This window comes from Sinocyclocheilus anshuiensis, unplaced genomic scaffold (assembly GCF_001515605.1).
Source record: "Sinocyclocheilus anshuiensis isolate Anshui unplaced genomic scaffold, SAMN03320099.WGS_v1.1 scaffold1144, whole genome shotgun sequence".
Taxonomy (NCBI): domain Eukaryota; kingdom Metazoa; phylum Chordata; class Actinopteri; order Cypriniformes; family Cyprinidae; genus Sinocyclocheilus; species Sinocyclocheilus anshuiensis.
The window spans coordinates 175738-200257 of NW_015551101.1; the positions used below are offsets into that span (position 1 = coordinate 175738).

The 24520-nt window shown below is 36.9% G+C and overlaps 1 protein-coding gene across 3 annotated transcripts in view; it reads left to right on the forward strand.

Moving 5' to 3' along the window:
- Nucleotides 1-24520, forward strand: part of LOC107662762 (cell adhesion molecule 1-like) — a 188599-nt gene that overhangs the window by 140157 nt on the left and 23922 nt on the right. The window contains exons 5-8 of one of the 3 annotated variants that reach the window (XM_016452841.1): nt 3934-4092; nt 6113-6209; nt 6744-6916; nt 18645-18698. In XM_016452841.1, the coding sequence (XP_016308327.1) occupies nt 3934-4092; nt 6113-6209; nt 6744-6916; nt 18645-18698 (483 nt within the window). The remainder of the gene's footprint in view (nt 1-3933; nt 4093-6112; nt 6210-6743; nt 6917-18644; nt 18699-24520) is intronic. The other 2 variants (XM_016452842.1, XM_016452843.1) reach the window with 2 other exon arrangements.

A 24520-nucleotide genomic window follows, 5' to 3' on the forward strand; every position in this document is an offset into this window, starting at 1 on the left:
ATGTAGAATATGGTCATGCAGAATATGTGCTTTATATGTACTAATAAACAGCCAATATGTTAATAATAGACATGCTGATAATCAAGTTGATTACAAAAGTAATTTTTTTTTTTTGATAACAAAGTTGAAGGGTTAGTTCACCCAAAAATGAAAATTCTGTCATTAATTTCTCACCCTCATGTCGTTCCAAACCCGTAAGACCTCCGTTCATCTTCGGAACACAAATTAAGATATTTTTGATGAATTCTGAGAGCTCTCTGACCCTCCCATACAGCAATGTAATTACCACGATCAAGGTCCAGAAATGTAGCAAGGAGATCGGTAAAATAATCCATGTGACATCAGGGGTTCAACCGTAATTTTACAAAGCTACGAGAATACTTTTTGTATGCAAAGAAAACAAAAATAATGACTGTAACACAGTCCATAGTCACGGGAAGAAGGAGGCGGGAACCGGCGAACATTTAAGATTTTAATAATAAAATAAACAAACACAAAACGAAAGTAAAGCGGCAGCCCCTCGCGGACGACTGCAGCATTTACTCCACCGGCCTCGCTTCGTTCCCACGGCTCTCGGCCCCGCCCCTCTCGTCACAACGACTATCTTTTTAACTATCCCTTTAATAGTGAGAATTGGTCCCTAAAGTGTTACAAAGTTTATTTAAATTTTATTTTGTAAGTATTTCAGTTTCCGAAGACATTTTTTAATAGTTTTAGTTAACTGAACAGACACAAACATTATAATGATCATAATTCTATTTAATAATTGTGTTAATAATGGAGTTATCAAATATTATATAAAATGTCTAAAACAATATAATGTATATTAATATCATATTATGAACGATAATAAATCTTTGGTTGGTCCATTGATTAGTCTGTGTAAGTGAACAGTCATAGATGATGTTTCCACACTGAATTTACCATGATAAAGTACAGTATGATTAAACTTGCGACAAGCAACATTGTCCCAAACCCTATGATGAGGGACACATCATTTCCTATTATGGGGATGGTTTCCATGGTACTTTTTGACAGTTAATCAATTACAAAATTAGTATGATCCTTCATGAAAGGTATTTAACTGAAAGATAATCATAATATCAGGATTTAAATTGTCTTTGGTGTACAGTAGCTGATATATTTTTTGTAACAGTGTCTTAGTATGCGCTGACAGACGAGAAGGGAGATGAGCTATAGGTCAGATCCAAGCTGTAATTATTTCCCACTTCATTAGGTCCAAGTAAACCGTCATACTCTGTGCTGCAATTAGCTCAATGCCCTTGAGTCTAGAAATTGTCTTAGGATGAGGGCTAACATGATGGGCAGTAACCCTAAAGGCAGCTACTGACTTCAGAGCTGCTTCATATGAATTCATCATGGTCACATGTCCTGACCATCCAGCATAAGTACTGCTAATCTTGTGAATTTTACTGTTTACTATTATGATATCACATCACATAGAGGTAATCGTGTTATATAAAATCATTATTTCAGTACTTAAACTTACTTCACGTTTAAAGTTATTTAAACTTATTCAGTTTTTCATCTAATAGTTATTTTTTATTTCATCTTTATTTCTTTATTTAAAAATGTTTTTATTGTTATAGCTAAACTGCTTTAGCAGCAGTGTTGGGCTCTACAAATAGCTAAGCAATTAGTTGAACTACATTTCTTAGTATCAAGATGGTAGCATCGCTTAATATCAGTATCAAAGCTATATTTTTAAGTAGCAAGGTAGCACTGTTACATTTTCCCTATCAATAATTGAACAATCAAGTCATGTTTCAGAAAGTTTGCTCACACACCGAATTGTTTGAAGCAGTTTCTCATTTATTAAGACAGTAAAAGGACCATTTTAAAACACAGAGGACAAAAAGAGCACTGGATGAAGCAGAATATTTACCTGCAATCAGTTGGAGCCAAACCTGCAAATGCATCCTATCGTTTGCCAGCGATTAACAAGCTCTTTATTAAGTTCAGCACCTGCAGCGTATGAATGCCTCCTCACTAGTGCAGATAAAGACATTTTCCCACCAAAAGAGTTTCGAAACAGGTGCACAAAAACACCAACAGTATTAGAAATTACCTTGACATTTTTAAAAGGACATTTTGAGATATTTCAATTTATAGCACTGTTTCATGTAAATAAGTCTCAACTGAGTTTTATATTGTTTTCTACAACAACACATCAGATTACAGCATTCATTTTTTGAATTTTTAGATTTTGAATACTGTTTATAAAAAATATGTTGTATCTTAAAAGTTTGAAACAGCTATGTCATGTAGCTTGTAGTGTAAAGGTGCGGTCACATTTCGGTGAAATTTGTTGACAAGAAAATGTAAATTATCTATTGTCATATAGCATAACGTTGTATGAAGCACCGCTCACACAACTCACTTTTAAACCAAGCGGCTTTATGTTAGCATTGTTGCGGAGTAACCACTTACATGTAACGGAATTAATCTGTTACAGCTAATTACAATGTGTAATTAAATTACAGTTACTTATGAAAATGTTAATGATTACAAAGGGGGCTACATCTGAATATGTTCACACATATACAGATTAGACTTTCCCAAATTGCATTGACTCTAAAATATGAGACACCAATGTTTCAGGAGTTTAGGACACAGAATAGGACACGTTTATTTAATAACTGTTTTATTTCAATTTGGTTTTATGTATATGCTTTATTTTTTAAGATTAATTGTTTTTTCCAAGGCATTGTTAGATGCCAGTGTTTTCTGTCATAACTATGCAAAGATTTGATTTCAAAAACAGGATCATAGCTATTAAACTATATCTTATTATTTTAAATCTGTATTTAACCTCAGAATGACCTCAAAGTAAAAATAGGTCCTAAAGTCTGATTTTGTGGTGGTTGAACTTTAAAATTAAATTATTATAATCTCAAGTACTAAAGTATTTTGAAAGTCTGTAGGTAGTGTTGAGTACTATTGTAAGGTTAACCCTGTTTCAAAGTGATTAACAGTTGAAAGCATTCGTTAGAAATTTAGAAAAGTAATCAAAAAGTAATCGAATGTTATCCGTTACATTACTTTAATAAAGTAATTGAAATAGTTACACTACATTTTAAATAGGGTAACTTGTAATCTGTAACCTGTTACATTTCCAAAGTCACCTTCCCAACACTGTGTTAGTCAGCATGATGATTTTGTGTGAAAAACTTGAACTCGTTGCAAAATCTGCATGAGGAAATCTTTCGCCCTCAAGCGAAATTCCCAATTGCATAGATTCCTACTGAAATTACAGTATTTTGGCCATGGAAATTTTGCCGAACAACAGTAAATGTGACCAAACTCAACCCAATCTCAAGGGAAATCAACTATTTTGTGAGGTGGTAATTTCACATTGAGTCTTACAATGTAAATAATACGAAAATGTTCTGTATGTTCAGCTCATAAAAAAAAAAATACCCACCAATTCACCAAATAGTCAATAGTTATGAATTGCCATGAGATCTTGAGATTCAAATACCTTTTAAACCTTTACAACACCAGCTTGGAGACCAATTTAAACTACCTTGGACTAGCCAAGCTAACAGTAGTCTAGCTCATGTCATCGATAAATCAATAAAAGTGGCAAACCCCCAATAAAAAGCATTTAATTTTCACATGGTGAACAAACTGTCATGCAACCCTGTGTTTTATGTCCTGTTGTGATGTTTGAACGTCACACACATGGCTCAGAATGTGCCCAACACACGCTGTATTAAGCATGACTGCTAGGTGTGCACTCAAAAGACCTTTTCTCCGACAATAAATGAATGTGAAATTTGTCTGGAGGTGACGGTATCATTCCTCGTGACCCTCCTCCCTCTCTTGGTGACACTGTGTTATTATGAGCAGGCCGGGATGGAGAGAGCTCGCTTGTTATGGCTGACATGTCACTCTTTCGGCCGTTCCCAGGTGAGGCGACTGTCGAGGAGTTATACGACAGGATGTTCACTGTCACCAGCCGGCTCAGGCTCACCGTCTCTAAGGAGGACGATGGAGTGGCCGTCATCTGCATCATTGACCATCCAGCCGTGAAGGACTTCCAAGCCCAGAAATACCTGGAAGTGCAGTGTGAGTTATCTCAAGATGAGGAGAAAACTTTCAGCTGTAAAATAGCTTCGGTTTAATCTTCCCACCTGCATGCAGAGGTCAATTTGACTGACGTTGTAATGAACTAAAGAACCTTTTGTTACACAATTAGACCGTTTATGAGGAAATGAACAGGAGTGAGGCCTAGACAAGAATAGTTCACCCAAAAATGAAATTATTCACCTTAATGTCACACTTGTTTTGTTTGTGGAACACAAAAGGAATGATTTTAAGCATCTTCAAGCAGCAATTTGATTGACGTTGAACCTTTCATTCCACAGTTAGACCGTTTATCGAGAAATTAACACGAGTGAAGCCTAGATATTTGCTTATAGGAATAGACTTTAGTCAGGTTAGATGCTATATTGAATTTAACACAGATGAAAACGAGGCTGTGAGGGATAGACTTACAGTCTTTACAATAGCACACTATATTAAAGGTATAGTTCACCCAGAAATGAAAATTCTGTCATTAATTACTCATTCCAAACCTGTAAGACCTTTGTTCATCTTCAGAACACAAATTAAGATTTTTTGATGAAATCCGAGAGCTTTCTGACCCTGCATAGACAGCAACGCATCTGCGCAACATTCAAGGCACAGAAGGTAGTGAGGACATCGTTAAAATAGTCTACTGTATGCAGTGTGGGGGAGTAACTAGTTACATGTAACGGAATTACGTAATTTAATTACATAATAAAAGTAATTGTAATCAGTTACAGTTACTGAGAATGATTTTGTGGTGGCTGTGCTTCAAAGGGGACATTGATCGTCCACAAGTTGGTATGATTCTTTAGGGCCTTCATGAACGGTCTGCAACATACTTTGGTTAAAATTCCTCAGTGGTCGTGTAAAACAACACCCTTTTTACCTTGCTGTGTTCACAGCGACTCATTTTGGGTTATGTCATTTTTCAGTGAGCCGATTCTTTTCAATGAACCGTTTCTTTCAGACTGAACAATTTGTTCATGAATCATTTTGACTCAGTGATCCGGTCAGTGTTCACAGCTCACTGGAGTGGATGATTATGTGAATAAGAGGCTAAATATTTCCCAGATATTACGTGGATTCAGAAGATGTGGAATATAGTCCATGAATCATATGGATTGTTTTAATGGTGCTTTTTTAATGCTTATGTGTCAATGGTCACTATAAATTGGAGAAGATCCATTTTTAGTTGCTCTACAGAGGAAATTCTGGTGAAATTCACATGGTTTTTAGTCGAAAGAAATCAAGTGAGTTAATAATGGCGGAAATTCAATTTTGGAGTGAACTATTCCTTTTAACCCGGCCGAGGTCTAGGCATTTGCTTTAATTAAAACAGACCCTTTCTTGTTATGCGTAAGCATGAAATGCTGTCCGCCAAATAATGCATTGATTAAGAGCGTTTGCCGCATGCTTTTTTTGTGGCACGGGAAGTCCTGGAAAGGTTAACCTACCCTTTTGTAATCTTGGCAGAATATTAATTTATTCAGATAGCTGACTGCTCAGGGTGACCTTTGAGAAGAAAAGGCAGGAGGGATCAGCTCAACTGTAACAGCTTGACATTTTGACTAACATAGATAAAAGAGAAGAAGAAAAAACATTTTACAGTACTGTTAAATTGACTGTTTAAATTCATAGCAGTGTCATCCTTCCTCACACGCTTTACCCAGGCTATAAAAATCACGTACTGCCATGTTCGCACTCTTTTAGGCTCACTGGGTTGACTTAATATAGTGCAGCATGAAGAGTGAAGCCCAGAAGAGCAGCTGAGATCTGCTGCCTTCATTATACAGGTCTTTGTATTAAGCATGAATGCATAATACACATGAACGTAAATGTGAATGCACAAATGATGTCCAAACCTGTTGGGGATGTTTTCTAATCAGACTGAGAGGCAGGTATGTGGCCTTAGAATGATAATTAGATAGATACAATAAGGGTACCGAGCTGAATCAACGTACTGCAGTGCAACTAGAAATGAGTTTGTGTTTGTGTCTTTGTTGTGTCCAATGCACAGATAAACCAGAAGTGCAGATTGTGGTGGAATTCCCTGAGGGTTTGACCAGAGAAGGGGAAAATCTCGAGCTGACATGCAAAGCTAAAGGAAAACCGCAGTGAGTCCAATGCTGGGCCCTCAGGCCACTTTACTCATTTCATATGAATTTGTTTGGTTGCTTTATCATGCAGATAATAATAGATGATAACAAGAATAGCTCGGATAGACAGACAGGTATGCAAATATGTACATGGTTTGGTGTTGATATTTCATACTTATTTTGTATTTGTTTTGTTGTTTTGATAGACACACACACACAATAGATACACAGATAGATAGATAGATAGATAGATAGATAGATAGATAGATAGAATACTAAGATTATAGTATATTTAGATACTGGAAAAGTTAATTCAGTTTATAATTAAATTTAATCCAGTAGTAAAAAAAAAGAATAGAAATCAGCCCATATGTGAACTAAAACAAGACTTTGCAGCTGAGCTGTGATAGCATCATGTTCGTTTGTTTGCACAGGTGTTGATTTTACAGCAGTGCTAAAGTATTCCTGAATAACACGCATTATTCTCTCCTCTCTGCCTCTGTCTGAGCATTTTCACACTGAGCACTAAATGATTACTCTGATGTTTTACAGCCCTCATCAAATTAACTGGCTCAAAGTGGATGATGATTTCCCCTCCCACGCCGTGATTACTGGCTCTGATCTCTTCATCGAAAACCTTAACAAGTCCTACAACGGAACGTACCGCTGTGTGGCATCTAACTTAGTGGGAGAAGCCTATGATGATTACATCCTTTATGTATATGGTATGTACTTGAACTTAATCTGCATCTGTAAACAACAATCCATAAGAGCAGAGTTTCCAAGACAGTTAAATCTATAGTCTTGGACAAAATGACACTGTGAATGGATGGTTTTCAATATCAGTCTAAGTCTTGGCTTAATCTGTGTCTGGACAACCAGCCCTTGATGTCTACATGTAATCAGCTGCGTAATGTTGTTGTGACTTAAGGGTTTCAAGTTCCACATGCATTTGCTTTTCAAAGAAGCTTGTTGTTTTGTTCAAGACTTGCTCAAGCTTTTAACCCTCTATTGCACAATGTTGCCTCTGGGTTTTCTCCATTTGATGCTAATAAAATGGGTAATAATGAAGGGATGATTTTTTGGTCACACAACATATTTTTCTGGCATAATGCACTATGTAGAGGGTGCACATTTTTGCTTTGGAAAGCTTCATTACAGCATTTTTATAGATTTTTTTTTTCCATCCTTCAAAAATATGATTCATATTTCTTATTGAGTAGGCTTTATTTTAAAACATTTAGAAGCACATAAATTATTTGTATGTTTTGAGGAATTGCTTAAATATGTTTATTGCCCCGAAGCAACTGCGACAGTGGCATGTATATGAATGTAGTGGATATGGATCCACTATAATGCAGTTATTATTTTAGTTATTTAATATCAGCCTTTTTAGCATTTAATTTTTTAATGCAATAATATAGTTTAATAGCTTTGTTCTTTACTATTTCCAACATTTTTAGGACTGTGACATCTGTTTAAAAAATGGAAATAATAAAAGAAAAGTCTCTCAGAAATATTTAAATGAATAAAAACCTGTCTTTGAATAATTTCTTTTAAGTGTTGCACAGAATACCTAAAAGGAAATTGCCCTCATCCCAAAATTATTATTATTATTTTTTTTTTTTTTGTGTGTTTGATTTTACTAATGAGGTCCATTTTATGCAAGACAATTGAATCAGAAATGTCTTTTTCAACATTGTTTTCAATAAGCATGCAATATAGGGTTAATTGTTTTACTGAATATGCTTCACCTGAGAGTTTTTCATAGTACTAGACTTATTAACACAGGAAGTGAATTGTGTTTGGCGCATGTTTAATCCTTAACAAGGGCTGACAGCTGGATTTTTCAAAGCCCAGGCAATAATTGCTATGACAGTGGCACTTGAAGCCTGGGATTTAACAAAGCTTTGCTTTGCTATAGAAGAATTGAAGTGTTGTTATTGTTTAAAGCAGGTTGTGTTCGGGAGCGCTAACGGCCCGCCAGCTGCAGCTATTACAGGCTGTCCTGTCGAGCCCAAGACATTAGCCTGTAGAGATGGAAGAGGGTGGCTCGTCATTGAGGCGTTTGGCACCGCAGTTATTAGCCTCTGATAATGCTGATATCAGAGGCAGGTGTTTGGGAATGATGTCATCAGCATCCCATCTGCAGATGGGAGAGTTTGTGTGCATCACAGGCCTGGAAGCGGTTCCACTTCCAGCTTAGTTCAATGTCTGTCACCTCTACCTGAGCGAGCACCACCTGCTGATTACTCCACTTCCTCTCATTTCACAGGCTTGAGGAGTTTGGGTCTATTTGCGCCGAGTGGGCGTCTCGGAAAAAGAGGAGATTTATTGCCGTCTGGCTTGGTATAAGTGGCGGTTTTTAGTGATAATCTCCCAAGCATTGTGTAATATGTGAATGAGGACTTTGCAAATTATTTTCAGCCATAAAAAGCCTTATTATAATGGAAATGATATGCATTTGTAGTGTTACCCTGAGAGTTGCTTTTTCTCTTTAGTACGGCTCAAATCGCTCACGCTTCGCAGTAAATAAAATCGTTGTCTTGTGGTGCATTTCTAAATCAATTTACACTGGCAATTGTCGAGCATGCCCTACCTCAGAGGACTAAAACAAGTGGAAAAACCTCTTGTAGCTTGATAATCCTGGGTACACTATACTTCTCCAGCCTGTCAGAGTTACTTTTAATGCTGCTCCTCGGGGGATGGCAGCTTTGCTTTTGCTACAGAGCATTTCCTTTTACTGCCACAGTAAAGCAGTGACTTGTGTTGAGCAAATGCTTACGGCTCCTCTGTCGTTTTGTCGTTTGTTTTTTCATGAAGCGTTGAACAGGAAGCTTGGTTGTAGCAGACACTCATTTCCTAAAATCCTAATACTGGGCATGCCAAGACAATGGCGGCAGTGTAACAGTTTCTCCATTTACACCATTACTGCATTCATGGCCTTCACGAAGGGGACTGTTTTGATGTCAGATCAAATGTTTTTGTAGGCTAATGTGAATTTGCAATGGGACAGATACATGTCTCAACCTGATAAGCTTGTAGCGGAGATGCTGAGAGTGAAAACCCATCCTGTGTTACCGAAGCCTCCGGCACAGATAGTACTCAGTTAATTTGCTCGAAAAAAGGCTTTATTTGTTTAGGAACTTGGAATTGGAATTGGATGGAAACAACAAATGTAATAATAATAACAACAATAACAATAATTATATAGAAAAGCTGATTAGCTGAAAAGAAAACTTTTTCTCCAATACAAAACTCTACAAAAAGACCTGTTTTAAAAGTTACACAAGTACACTGTAAAACAAATTCCGTAAAATTTACAGTAAAAAACCGGCAGCTGTGGTTGCCGGAATTTTACCGTAAAAAATACGGCAGCAACGTTTTAGGTTTTACCAATTCTAATAATCTAATCTAATAACTGGTTGTGCCACCCTTTGCAGCGATAACTGGCAATGAGTCTTTCACATCGCTGTGGAGGAATTTTGACTCACTCTTCTTTGCAGAATATTTAAGTTCGGACTTTGACTTAGCCACCCCAAAACCTTAATTAAATTTTTATTGAGCCATTCAGAGGTGGACTTGCTGGTGTGTTTGGGATCATTTTTTGTCACATCAGTCCACAGAATATTTGCCCAAAATTCATGGGGATAATCAAGATATTTTTTGGCAAATTTGAGAGGAGCCTTTAATAATTGTGTTCTTTTTGGTCAGCAGTGGCTTTTGCCTTGGACCTCTCTCATGGATGCCGTTTTTACCCAGTCTCTTTCTTATTGTTTAATCATGAACACTGACCTTAATTGAGGCATGTGAGGCCTGCAGTTCTTTAGATGTTGTTCTGGGTTCTTTTAGGAACTCCTGGATGAGTCGTCGTTGTGCTCTTGGAGTAATTTTGGTTGGCCGGCCACTCACTGTTCCAAGTTTTCTCCATTTGTGGATAAGTCCCAAAGCCTTAGAAATGGCTTTATAACCCTTTCCAGACTGATACATGTCAACTCTTTTGTTTCTCATCTGTTCTTGAATTTCTTTATATATATATATATATATATATATATATACTAATATTTGAAAATGTCATTTATTCCTGTGATGGCAAAGCAAAATTTTCAGCATCATTATGTCACATAATCCTTCAGAAATCATTCTAATATAATAATATATGCTTAATATTTTTTTGGAAACCGTAATACATTTTTTCCAGGACCCTTTAATGAAAAGAAAGTTCAAAAGAACAGTATTTAGTTGAAATAGAAATGTTTTGTAACATTATTCATTTCTTTAATGCCATTTTTGATCAATTTAATGCATCCTTGCTCAATTAAAGTCATAATTTATTTAAAAAAATCATACTGACCCCATACTTTTGCAGAGTCATCTATATAAACTGAACAAAATGAAACAGTTATCTTAAAGAGCTATTTCTACCTGCTCTGACCTTTTAAAAATGAGTTTCATGGGTGTAACCTAATGCAGCAGGTTGATTTCACATTTAATAGTATTTTTGACATGAATAAAACCAGTTAATTTACCACATCTAGCACTTTTTAGGTTACATGATAAATCAGTTTTTACAGTGTATATGCTTTGTATTTGCATTTGTAATGATACCAATGTTGTTTGTTGCACTAATGCATCATCATGATTATCCTTAAATTGTTCTATTTTCTCCTGTTCCATTTTATATCCCTTTGTTCCTTTCTCTAGTCCAAATTCAGAAAAAGGAAAATCTAGGGCTGCAAATCTAGTTTAAAAGCTTTGTGATATACAACTAAAGTCAACTCCAGTTCAAGAAAAGGACGGAAGTAATATCTTCTCTTTGGTAAATGTGATGTAACTGTGCTGCTGCAGGGGATGTCTATGCCATGACTTTATAAGTATTTTTCGGGGTGAAGAGATACAGGGTTAAAATCCAACTTGATCCCGGTTCTAGTGGTGGTGGGTGGCTCAGTCCGGAAACATCTGCACCGTGAATTGGAAGACCAAGGCTTAAGTCCTTCTAAAGACACTTTTGCTAGCTATTGTGGCCTTGAGCTAGACACATTTAACCTCCTTTCACTGCAAGGGCACCCTATGACTGCCCTTCATCTCTGTTTGTGATCACAGATATACAGTAAAAAAAAAAAAAGTGTGCATAGTTGGTGCAGTTAACATTTTTAACGTTGAAAGCAACTTAAAGAAATGTTCGCCTGCACATTCCCAACTAAATGGACCTGAAAGCTTTTATGGACATTGCCGAATATTCCTCTACAGAGACCTAGCAATACCTTCTGCCAGTCCTAAAACACTATAGATCACTGGAAGTCCATTTTTTTCAGTTCTTTAAACTAGGTCACTTACATCTTTTCAGATAAGCATTTAACTGGAAATGGACTTTTCCCTGTCTAGCTATAGCAAAGTACTTTCTCTAGTAAATGTTCAGTTCACTTCGTGGTCCTTTTCCTTCAGAAAGATACAGGCTAGTTGTAATGGTTTTCCAGGTAGGTGATTTTGCCCGCAGGATTGTTCCACTGACAGTAAAACCTGCTGATCAGGTACTTCTTTAATGCAATTCATGTACGTTTATCTGCGTTTATCATTTATCATCATAATGAAGTTGTTTAAATTATCTGGAGATTTGGCAGTTGGGAATATGTGACACTGAAGGAAACGGCACGTCATTTTAAATGCTCAAGGTCTGTAGCCTTGACATTGGATTCATGCTCCATTCTTTTGTATCATTCTGTATACGTTTGCCTTCATTATCCTTACTTTTCCCCTGAGTCACATTTCATCTTTTGATGTAAATGTAGTTTACATCTTGCAAATCCTTCAGTGACTCATTACTCTTTATTAACAGAAAACAATATATAAAGCGAAAGTATTTATAAAGCTGTAGAGATTTGAATGTCTTAATAAGAGCTTTTAATTACATCTGAGGCTTCTTATGTTGACCTAAAGCATGCTAAAATTTAACAAAAATAGCTAAATACACGTTGGAGCTCACAGGAGAATTGATTTCCCCCACTAATCATGTCATCCAGATTAATTAGTGTGTATCTATTAACACCCTCTCTGCACTTTTTAAGTATAGCATTCACAGTGGAATATTGCTTGCAGGTGTAGTTCAGGCAGTGCATTTAATTCGTTGGTGGAGCTAATCAATCTAGTCCAGCTAATTGCATGTTTGCTTTTTAGTCTGTCTCTAGTTTTAAATGTTGCTGTTCACCTGTTTTGAATTTCCAGTCACTGGATTATGATTAGAAATGCTTTGTGTGATTCAAACAAGAAAGATATGTTCATAGATAAACATTCTTATCAATATTAATCAATCATTGCTGTATGATTTAAGAGTTAAGGCTATGATTGATCCATTAATTAATAGGAATTTTTATATTATATTAGTATCATTTTCAAGCATAATATTGCCGGTTACTTTGTCCATTTTTGATCAAATTTACTTGCGTGTCTCTGAGCAACATATAGTATTGGCGTTCCTGAATGAATCAGAATTTTGAACAAATCAGTTGAGTGAATGATTCAATGACTTATTAAATCATTTATTTGGCATCCAGATAGAATTTGCTGTCCCTAAGTAAATCAATCTTTTTGAACAAATCGGTTGAACGAATGATTCAATGACTCGATAAATGTCACTTGTCGCCATCTACTGGCATATGAATATAAGCTGCAGAAAAAAGTTATTATTATAGACCTCCTTGGTGCAAATCACATTGTCCAATTATAAATGTATGTTTTTAATATTATTTTAATAGTATTGTAACATAATGTCATAATAATACTAATATGCATTTATATTCATATTAGTATATAATATTACTGTAATAATATATCACAATGCATTTGTATTATAACATTATTAGTTGTATTATTTTTGTTTCATTAGTCTTATTCATTATTTATTTATTCAATTAAGTTTCCTTATCTCATTTATGACTGTTTATCACTTACATTTCATTTATATTCATGTTCATGGCAGATTATTTCTTTGAAGTTCAGGCTGTTATGGTATTTTATTTTTTCATTTGCCATACTCCCCTGAAAGACTCTAATGTGTGTGTTTAAACCTCTAAACCTGCACCCTATGTGTTTCCACCTACATCTAGGTTGGCAGTGCTGTTATTTACCACTCTTTTTAACCAATGTCTCTCCCAGTGGGAATTGTGTGTGTTTCAATTACAGTCACTTGATGTTCTGTGCAAAAGCCTGTTGGGAGAGAATAAGTATCGACACAGACCATGTCCAGCATTAACCTCCATATTCAGGCTCCTATGGGAGATGTTCTCTCAGCCAAACCCATGTAACATTCGCTCTTGTTAAAACGTTTAAAACGCAAATGTAGACTCGGTGTCACAGCGTGCCACATACAATCTTATCTGTTTTTTCTTCACTGCCTCAGACGCTGAATGACTACAGCTACTCTGTAATGTTTGATATGAGGCCAAAGTTTCTGTCAAGACCGCTAATACGTAGTATGAAAGCTGTGTACTGTATATTTGACAGTATTAGACAGCCTTTCAACCACTTTAATTGTTGCTGTGACAGCATAATACATTTGACATTGAGAATAGGATTGATACACCACATAAAGGGAGCCACTGCGTATGTTTAAGGCTCTTCATACATTAGCATAGATAATTTATCATGCACTCAAAGGTTTTTCGTTTTACTGGGTCGTAGACCACAAGGAGAGCTCTTTAACGGTTCATTATAGTAATGTTTGCTACCTCATGATTTTTACTTTATTCATACACAGGTGATCAGTGTATCTTTTCTCACTCTCATGTCATTCCAAACTTTTCTTCTGTGGAGCACAAAAACTTTTTTTTTTTCTCCAGATAATGAAAGTCAGCGGGGTCCAGTGTTGTTGGAGAAAAACATTTCTTCTGTTTAAACAGTAAACAAATGTTCAAATTACACTCTTCGGCCACTTTATTAGGTGCACTTGTTCAACTGCTCGTTAGTGCAAATATCTTGTCAGCCAATCACTTGGCAGCAACTGGAGACACGGTCAAGAAGATCTGCTGAAAAACCAAGCATCAGAATGGGGAAGAAAGGTGGCTTTGAATATGGCACGGTTGTTGGTGCCAGATGGGCTGGTCTGAGTATTTCAGAAACTGCTGATCTACTGGGATTTTTATATACAACCATTTCTAGGGTCCATTTCCAGATCTTTGGGATGTGGTGGAACGGGAGATTTGGATCATGGATGTGCAGCTGACAAATCTGCAGCAACTGTATGATGTTATCATGTCAATATGAACCAGAATCTCAGAGGAATGCTTCCAGCACCTTGTTGAATCTATGCCATGAAGAATTAAGGAAGTTCTGAAGGCAAAAGGGGGTCCAGCCTGGTACTAGCAAGGTGTACCTAATAAAGTGGCCGGTGAGCGTATCTTCTTCAGTGTTCCATATAAAAAAATAAGTTCATACAGGTTTGGAACAACATGTGGATGAAAAAATGATGACCGAAATTTCATTTTTGGGAGAACTATCTTTTATATATTTGTACTGATTGTCTTATCTATCTATTTTTCTGTTTGTGTTAAAAAACCATGAAGACAACAAACTTAGTGAGATGTTTTCAAATCCCACTAGGTTGTGCTATAATAAGCAAATTTCCGTTTTCGCACATAACTCTACCAAACAAAAATTAATAATTGTCCTTCATTCATAGTACATAGTTAAAGCATGCCAATATATATAATAACAAGGACAAATTTGTCAGTTCACATCCTGAATGTTACATATGTTTTAAAATCAGAGTTTATTCAATCAGTAAAACATTACTGTCATCATAAGAATCACAGTTGTTGAGCTGGTCTCACCTGCAAACAGGTCTCCTGGTGTGATTTTTTCAACATAAATAACAGAAAATAAAGGCAGGTCGGCCTGACTCATGCCGGCTCAGCTCAAATCTGGACCATTACCCAGTGATTCAACACATTCAGCATTGCTGAGAGACAGTGGAACAGAGCCAATGGGTTTTATGAGGATACATCTCGCAAGTGTTGTCAGGACAATCCCGTCTGCGATAAGTACTCGTATCGTCCATTTTCTCACCGCGTGATTGGAATTTCATATTTCCGTCCTTCACATACAAATGGAAATATTGCACGTCCAAACACATTCGCATCTCGCCGTTCATAACATCGAGCCAGGAGTCACCCAGCCTGCAAATTGCCCGTGGAAAATTCTTGTTTGCTTGACTATTATGCATGCCACATCCTATTCAGACCTTTGTGTTGGCCGTATCCCCTGCATGCACAATTTCAGCCACGAGACTATGACATTTCCAAAACCCGTCTGCAATCGGTCACGGCGCACGAAATCCCTGAAATATTTTCATCAGGCGATGCGTCTCCCAGCATCTACATTCAGAGACATTATCCTGTCCTTGATGTTTTATCATTAGTTGGGAAGTGTTTGGGCTCCTACTGAGATCTTTTGATGGAGCACAGACAATAAAGTGATGGAGACAGCCAGCCCATTTTGCCTGCTGCGACTGTTCCCCAGCAAGGCGCCTGAGTATCTGTGCTAAAAAGTGGAATGATAGTCACATAGTACAATAGCTTGGCCGCATTTGCCAGCGCTCCATTATTCCACTGATTGTGCGATGGCTGTATCCAATATGACTGTGTGTTTATTAATAAATGATTCTCATAATGTAATTTTCTCTTTCTCCCGTTTCCATACTCGCCGCATGATAGGAAAGCTGCCTGAAAGATTTGAATCAAGTCGAGTGGACCTTTTTGGTTTTCTGCACTGCACGTAAATCCCATTTGCTTTTCGGATGCAAACTTTAGGACTGACCATCCGAGCGGTGAAATCGGATCCGTTTGTTTTGGCCTTGTAAGTCAATATCTGCTACATCTACATCAGTTGCTGTAGTAATGATGTATGCGTCAGCAAGATGCCGTGAAACTTTCTCATACAACATCTGAGTGCAGCTGTCAGAGAGGACGGGAAACGGAAATTTTGCCTCTGCTCACGTCCATCACTGCATCTCACCGCAGAGCTGAAATCACAAGGCACATTCATGCAAATACTGCTGATTTATTCGCTCATTCATTATACAGTGCATTCGGACACAGCTGCAGACTGTATTGCACACTTTTGTGTGACGTTACATACACAGTGTGTCGGAAAACGCCGATCGGATGCGTTCCAAAAAAGTCTGATTTTAATCGGATTGGATGGGGTTTAGATCACTTTGTAAACATCGGATTTCATGTGGTGTTTTTTCCGCTGTTCAGTCTACAAACAAAACAACTAAACGGATTTGAGTCAGATATGCCAAAACATCGGATTTTTGCTGCCTGTCTGAACAAAGCCTTTGGCACAGTGTGTTTTGTTTAATTACACGGCTTGTGTCAGCCAGTGTCATGCCCATTGAAATGCAAGCTTTATACTATTGCTTGGACGTCTAATTCTATATCACTTAAGCTGCCGTTTTCTATTATTGCAGGTAGTAAGCCCATTATTTCAATTCAAGTCATTTTCTTTACATGTTTCTTACATTACATTTGATCAAATATCTATAGCTGGCCAATTTGCCTTCAGCTGTTTCAATAACACTCTTTTGCAAGATAATGCTTCACAGTCAGACATGCAATTTCATGTAAAAGCAAAATAACAGGCCATTTTTCATTTCAATCAAGGATATTTATGAGCTATTGTCTGAATTAAGCCCCCTTTACATTTGGACATTCTTTAGTGTATTATAGTATTATATTGTATTATAGTATATCTCAAGTGTGATTTAATAAAAGTCAGCCTGCAATTACCCACATAAAATGGAAAGCACAACTTATATATTACATCAGAGGTTACACAAACTGAGCATGTTCCATGTTTTACCAAATATCAAAGACATTAACGGATAGGCTAGTTTAAAACATTGTATGTCTTTTTGACAGATTTAAAAAAGGGAAAGTCACTTTATAGAGCTGAACAGTAGGGTTTTAGGGAGAGTTTAGGATCATTTATTTTTGATTATATCAAAAAAATTACATAATTATATTTAATTACAAATTAATTCCACATTTAATTACTCTCAAAATAAATGAATACTTTTATTTAGCAAGGATGCATTAGATTTATTAAAAATGACCGTAAAGTGACTTTTAAATTTCAATTTCGAATAATAATAAACGTAATAATAAAATGTTCATTGAGAACTAAAATCAGCATATTATAATGATTTCTGAAGGATCATGTGACATTGAAAACTGGAGTGATGATGCTGAAAATTCAGCTTCCTCTTCAGGAACTCGAGCTGCGTCAGAAAACGCTAGGGGAACGCCCTTCAGCGTGACCGGCTCTGAACCTCGTGTGTAATCAGACCAATAGATGGGCGCGCTTGCTTCATTCCTGGAAGCTGACGCTGGTCTCACCGCACAAGCTTTTGTAGCCTCCTGGTCATTACGTCACCCGCCCCGTGACGTCTCGCCCATCTATTGGTCTGATTACACACGAGGTTCAGAGCCGGTCACGCTGAAGGGCGTTCCCCTAGCGTTTTCCGACGCAGCGTCTCGTTCCTTCGAGGAACTATGGTTACATACGTAACCTGAGACGTTTTCCATGACAGGAATAAATTACATTTAAAATTTTACTTGTAAAATTAAAGTTGTAATAATACTTCACAATATTACTGTTTTATTGTATTTTTGACCATATAAATGCAGCTTTAGTGAGCACAAGAGACTTCAAAAATGTAACACATCATGCTAAATTGGTTTGTAGTTTATTCCCTCATTAAAGCCATTAAGTACACATTCTTGTACATTTCCCTTTTTGTCCAGTTTTCAAATACATTTTTGTTTCAATTCAGACTTTGTAATGTTTTGATTAATCTCAGAGCTGGTTGGTTTGGTTCACGTCTTTGAACTCTTTGATGAAGATTAAAAAAAAAAATCCCTATGGAAAAAAAATGAATGGAAAAAATATTTCCAGAACCAAGACGGCTTAACAAGTGGGCAGGCACTGTTGCTCTCTATTGCATTTCCCTGCTTTAGAAACATTCCCACAGTAAAAGGATGCTAATAAGGCTTACAAGTGAAGAAAATGGGAGACAATAAAGTTTTGAATTGCCCCTGTGAGGATCTGGAAAGAGAAACAGGATATTGTTCATTAAATTAGATGACCAGATCATAAGACCTGATAAAAGAACAGCATGTTGGAAAATGTACAAATCATTCCATCAAAATGACAGACATTGATCTGTTATTATGCAGGCAAGTTTTGGAAAACAAGACTTTAAGTAAAGATTTTTGCCCAGTAAATGTAGTCAGGTTTATGGTATGATGACAAAAATGTTCCCAGGTGTAAAGGGGGCTTTGGTAAAGAGATGTTCCTCTTTCTTTCAAATATCTCTATCATACTAACATGATGGCTTTTGTGACTTCTCTCCTTCATTTAATACCTCTTATGTGTGTTTTCATTTTCTCCATCTAGATGTTCTCACCACAACCCCCCCACCCACCACTACCACCATCAACGCTTTCCAAGGTACAGTATCCCATCTGAGCTGCAGGGTTCTCACTCCATCTCACCCTTTTTTACATTTTTCCTGTGTCCTGCTGTGCTTGTGCATCAGTGTATGTGCGTGTGAGAGAGTGTAAGTATGCCGCTGATGCATGTTACTGTCCATGAGCTAAAAAAGACAGCGGGAAGAGGGTAAAGTGCAGGGGCTCGTGCAGAGACGGGCGGGCCGCCCTAATAAGATCTCGACGCAGATAGTGGACTCGGTGGCCTCGCGGCGCCTCGCCGTCATTGTCACTTGTCAGGTTGTGCTTGTCAAATCCTTTTCTGTCACTCGCTTGATCTTTCACCGTAGAGATTCATTTTGGAGCGAAAATCTTATCAGGATCTCGGCGTGTCTGTGCCTCAGATTACGATTACAAATATCCTCGGCCTTCCATAAGAATGACATTAACACATCCTTGAAATGATCTGATGAAACACACACTGTAAAAAAAAATATTTTTAAAGTTGTAAATAAAAACAAAGATTGCAGTTCCCTGCATCATAATTGCTGAATGAAATCCAATGCTAATTATGGGGTGCTGATTCCAAAAATAGTGTCTCATTTGCTCACAAAGTATGATGCATTTTGTAGCAGTTTTGCTTTCGACAATTATTTGTAAGCTGAACAAATCTTGTTTTATCACTTAATAACCAGAAAAATTGCCACAAACACGATTCCTATCATTTTCAGCTGATTTTTAGGTTTACAGTATAAATGATTCTGAAGAGGTTATCTTATGCCTCATCCTGATTTCAAGGGCAGAATTGTGGCCAGTAATGGAAGAAAATACAAATGTGCTACATCTGTGGATGTTTCACTACATCCAAACAGTAACTGAAAATGACAGATTTTGTGAAAAAGCTTGTTTAGTAAAGTTCTTTGACCGTAAATGGAGTATTTGAGCATATTTTTCCATTCCTATTGTAAGGTAAATTATATATTTTGAATATCTTTTTTGTCATCAAACTTTTGACATTGGATTGATTTTGATATTTTAATCAGTGCATTAAAGCTGATATATTATATAGATTTATGTATATAATATATCAGCTAAGATAGATAGATAGATAGACTAGCAATTTCTGAGTGAAACATTTTTCTACATCTAATTTTCATTAGTGTATCAACCATGAATTATCGTGTTTTTTCATAAATGTTGTTGTCATTTATCGTTATCAATTTTCCAGTAGCTGTTTTATTCTGATCCTAATGAGGTTTTCTTGAGCTCTTAAAAATACTCTACCAATCCATGTTTTTTAACATGCAAAGGAAAGCTCAGGACAAGGAATTCCCAGCAAATAAATCAATGGCAGGTAATTGGTGCTATATAGAAATGTAATACATTTTTGATGAGCTAGCAAAGAGTGAGAAAGGATAGGGTTGCACTCTACTATCAAAAAAATCAATTAAGCCATAATGTCTTGCCGAAATGCTCAGTAGCTTTAAGGGGTGACATTTAGAGATGATTACCATTTATAACACAAAATAAATGGCTAAATGGAAGCACCGATAGTGGCACCTTTAACAGATGCCACACTTTCTCTTCTTTCGCAAAATCGTCATGCACGGCGAGTAGGAGCGTGATAGTGTCAGCCTTTCAGAGGAATCATCTATGCTCAGGACTTTTCTGTGATCATCAGGCTGAACTAAGTCATGTCTGGTTTTCGCTTGGAAGAGCCATTCTTGTGTTCCTTCCCGGGCCTAACTTCTCCACATGCAGAGTAAGCATGTAAGAAGTTTATTGGTGTAACCGTCTTAACCTCGGATTACCGTTCGAGCAGAACTTGCTTTCAAGCAGACACGGCGGGTAATCCACTCACGGTGAGTACAGGAGAACTCGGGGGACCTGCTAGACATCTGAAACAGTCACAATTTTATCTGATATGAAGTCTGGTCTTTAGGGCCCGTGGACGGCTACGGTTGGAGAAACGTGACCCTGGGTCCTGCGCATTTAGTCTGTGGGTGTGAGGGGTCGGCTCAAGGGGATTGGAGCTGCTGTGGATCAGCGATTAATATTGATAGGAGAGTGAGTGCCAAGCTGGTTTCTGTGACGGGGCAAAAAAAGTGTGCCATCCAAGTGGATATATTGTATGAACGCATATGGGTCAGCCTCACAGCATTATGGTATTACATATGGTTGATTGTATACTGATTTTACATTATAAAAGCAGCACATTATTTTTGTTTTCTATTTTTTAGCCAAGTAGAGGCTGGAAAGTAATGAAGCAGCCTGTTCACATTATATATGTATATATGTATATGTACAGGTGCATCTCAATAAATTAGAATGTCGTGGAAATTAATACTGTGTTTTTACCTGAATGATCCACAGCTGTGTTTTTTATGTTTAGTGATAGTTGTTCATGAGTCCCTTGGTTGTCCTGAACAGTTAAACTGCCTGCTGTTCTTCAGAAAAATCCTTCAGGTCCCACAAATTCTTTGGTTTTCCAGCATTTTTGAGTATTTGAGCCCTTTCCAACAATGACTGTATGATTTTGAGATCCATCTTTTCACACTGAGGACAACTGAGGGACTATTACAGAAGGTTAAAATGCTCACTGATGCTCCAGAAGGAAAAACAATGCATTAAGAGCAGAAGGGTGAAAACTTTTTGAATTTGAAGATCAGTGTAAATGTAACTTATTTTGTCTTCTGGGAAACATGTAAGTATCTTCTGTAGCTTCTGAAGGGCAGTACTAAAAAAAAAAAGATATTTAGACAAAATAAGAAAAATATACACATCTTCATTCTGTTCAAAAGCTTTCACCCCCCCCGGCTCTTAATGCATCGTTTTTCTTTCTGGAGCATCAGTGATCGTTTGAACCTTCTGCAATGGTTGCATATGAGATTTTTATTTTAAGTAAGCGCTGTTCTTTTTGAACTTTCTTGACAAAAATAATTACAGTTTCCACAAAAACATGACACAGCACAAATGTTTTCAACATTGATAATCAGAAGAAATGTTTCTTGAGTAGCAAATCAGCATATTATAATGATTTCTGAAGGATCGTGTGACACTGAAGACTGCAGTAATGATAAAAATATTTCTGTTTTGATCAAATAAATGCAGCCTCGACTTAAAAAAATCATTAAAAAAAACATTTAAAAATCTTACCAACCCCAAACTTTTGAACAGTAGTGTACTTCTTACTATTATAAAGATATTTTTACTTTCATAACCTCACCTATACCCTCACCACTTTTTTTTTTAAATAGTAGAAAAAGTATTAAATTGAATAGACTTGGAATATAATGCACAAATAAAATGCATTACAGTTATTATCATTTTATGCTGTGCTTGTAATGTATTTAAACGGTAATGTAACCTTACGAATATATTTAGTCATATAAATATAATGCAAATCGATATGTATCTTGCTCAAAATTGCTGAAACGTTTGTAATAATAAAATGCTTCAGTGAGAGTGCAGTTATATTTTGTCTTTACTAAACTGCCCAAAATAACAGAACTGTCTCCATCAGAGGTGCTACTGCACCCACACTTGTTCTTGACATCCCATTCTTGTGGGAGGGTTTCTCAAGATTTGCGCTACACCACTGACTTGGCCTGCGAGTTTAGTCTATGAGTATGAGAGGTCGTCAGCATTATTTGATTTCGAGGGGATTGAATCTGCCATGGATCAGAGATTAATATTGATAGGTGCAAGTGTGTGCCAAGCTGGTTTCCGTGAAAGGGCAAAAAGTGTACCATCCAACTGGATATATGGACGCACTGCTGGGTATTGATGAAATATAAAACAATGAATACAGCTGAGCTCTAGATCAGGTGCGCCGCAGGGCGGGTCCATATTTTATAAGATGGTGTCAAGTTAGAGCAGAAAACTGCTTCTAGATGTGAATGCACATACTCATCAGCATCTGTAGATGTTTTTCTCCTCTCGTTATCCGGTATCGCCACCTCAAACTTCCCTGTCCTAGAAATCTCCTCCATGAATCTCCCAAACAATCCAATTAAGAGCGGAACGTGAAGACAGATAGCTGGACGCATCCGATTGTTGACTCAGTCACTTTGAGAAGCTTTGTTTTTGCAGCGGGATGACGCAGACATTTAAAGGTTACCAGATTTGCTTTTAAACCCTTTGAACAGACAAAAGATGATGTGTCCTTGCTCCATATGCAGACATCAGCAATGTTTTCCTATATAATGAGTTCCTCCTCAGAAATTTTTCAAGGCCTATCCAATATGTCCTGGCTGAGCTCACTGTGCCTGCAGGTAAAGCGGAGGGTGCTGGGCTCATGGATCTGTCTGCTGAGCGTCATTTATGCAGCTCTGCGTGGGAATGATGGAGTTGCTGCCGGCCAAACAACACACTGAAGACTTTGTGTATCATTAGTCTTAAAACAAGCTCTCCAGCTTCGGCTGTGATTTAATTTGTCACCGCGAATGTATTGCGTTCCTTCCCACCTTACAATCTTCTTTCACAACACAATGCCAGGGAGGGCTAATTTTAGACCATTCTTACTGTTTGTTGACTTGAGGCACATAGCATCTTGTTTTCTAGCATTGTTGTCAGCTGCATTTATAATATGTAAGCTTTTGGCTCTTTAGCTGACTTAAGCCTGATGCACGCTTTACGGTTTTGGAGACAAACTGTGGGATTCGTAAAACGATGGCAGAATAGGCAGCCTTTGATCGTGACTCCCTCACCGATGATTGCGAAACATTGTAGGATAGGCTGATTCTGTTAATCTGATTATTTCCGATTCGTTTTTGATTTGATTCTGATTCTTCTGTGCATACATCAGTTATAATGAATTATAGTTAATCTTGCTTACATAGGGAAAAAATTCTCTCTCAGCTGTTTTTTTAATTATTCAAAGAACCTTTACATTTAACTAATTAACTATTTTATAAAAATTAACAACAGGGCCCAAACAATGCATTCAATTTCTGTTTAACAGATTAAACCAACAACTGCTCATTCAACCAAATGAAGTAAACTTTAAATTGCATTTCTGATATTATACGTTAAATAATTATGTATTTTATCAAAATACTCCATTGCTTAAAGTAATTATAACTTGATGTTCATTCAGTAATGCTCTGATTGATTCATTGGCTTCATTCAGAGAAGAATCCATCAGTCTGATTCAAATGGTTAATCAATTAGTCTTTTTGAATGATTCATTAAATCATTTGTTCATGAATGTGTCTATACTGATTGTGCTGTATGTTTTGATTTGATTCACAAGCTCTCAATTCTGTTACGATTCAATTTGATTAGGTTCTGATTCAGATCTTTGAACATTTCAGTTACAATCAGTTATAATTAATTATAATTTGTCTGTTTTGCTTACATATGAAACAAATATCAGCTAATGTTTTAAAGTGCCCCTATTATGGGTAATGAAAGGTTCATATTTTGGTTTTGGGAGTCCCCAACAACAGGTTGACATGCATGCAAGGTCAAAAAACACCGTCTTATAATTATTTTTTAATATATAAATAATTAAAAAAAATAAATTATATATTTTTTTTACCATACTTGCTCAACGACTCCCAATCCCAAACGATTCGCTCAATGATTCATTTTTCCAAACCCCTCCTTTGCGTGATGCTAATCTGAGGTGATTGGTCCAATTGGTCTCATTTCCATTTCATCATGCCTGTAATGCCTGATAAAGCAGCGTTTGTGAGCAGTGCTGCTTTGTGTACAGCGTTACTGGGGAAACACAGTACTTTTAGTTCTTTTAGCTTTTAGCTTTTAGTAAAAGACCAACAAGTGGGCGGGCAATATGCTAATGTTTCATGTTGACGTCAACATGAAACGGCTTGGGATTCG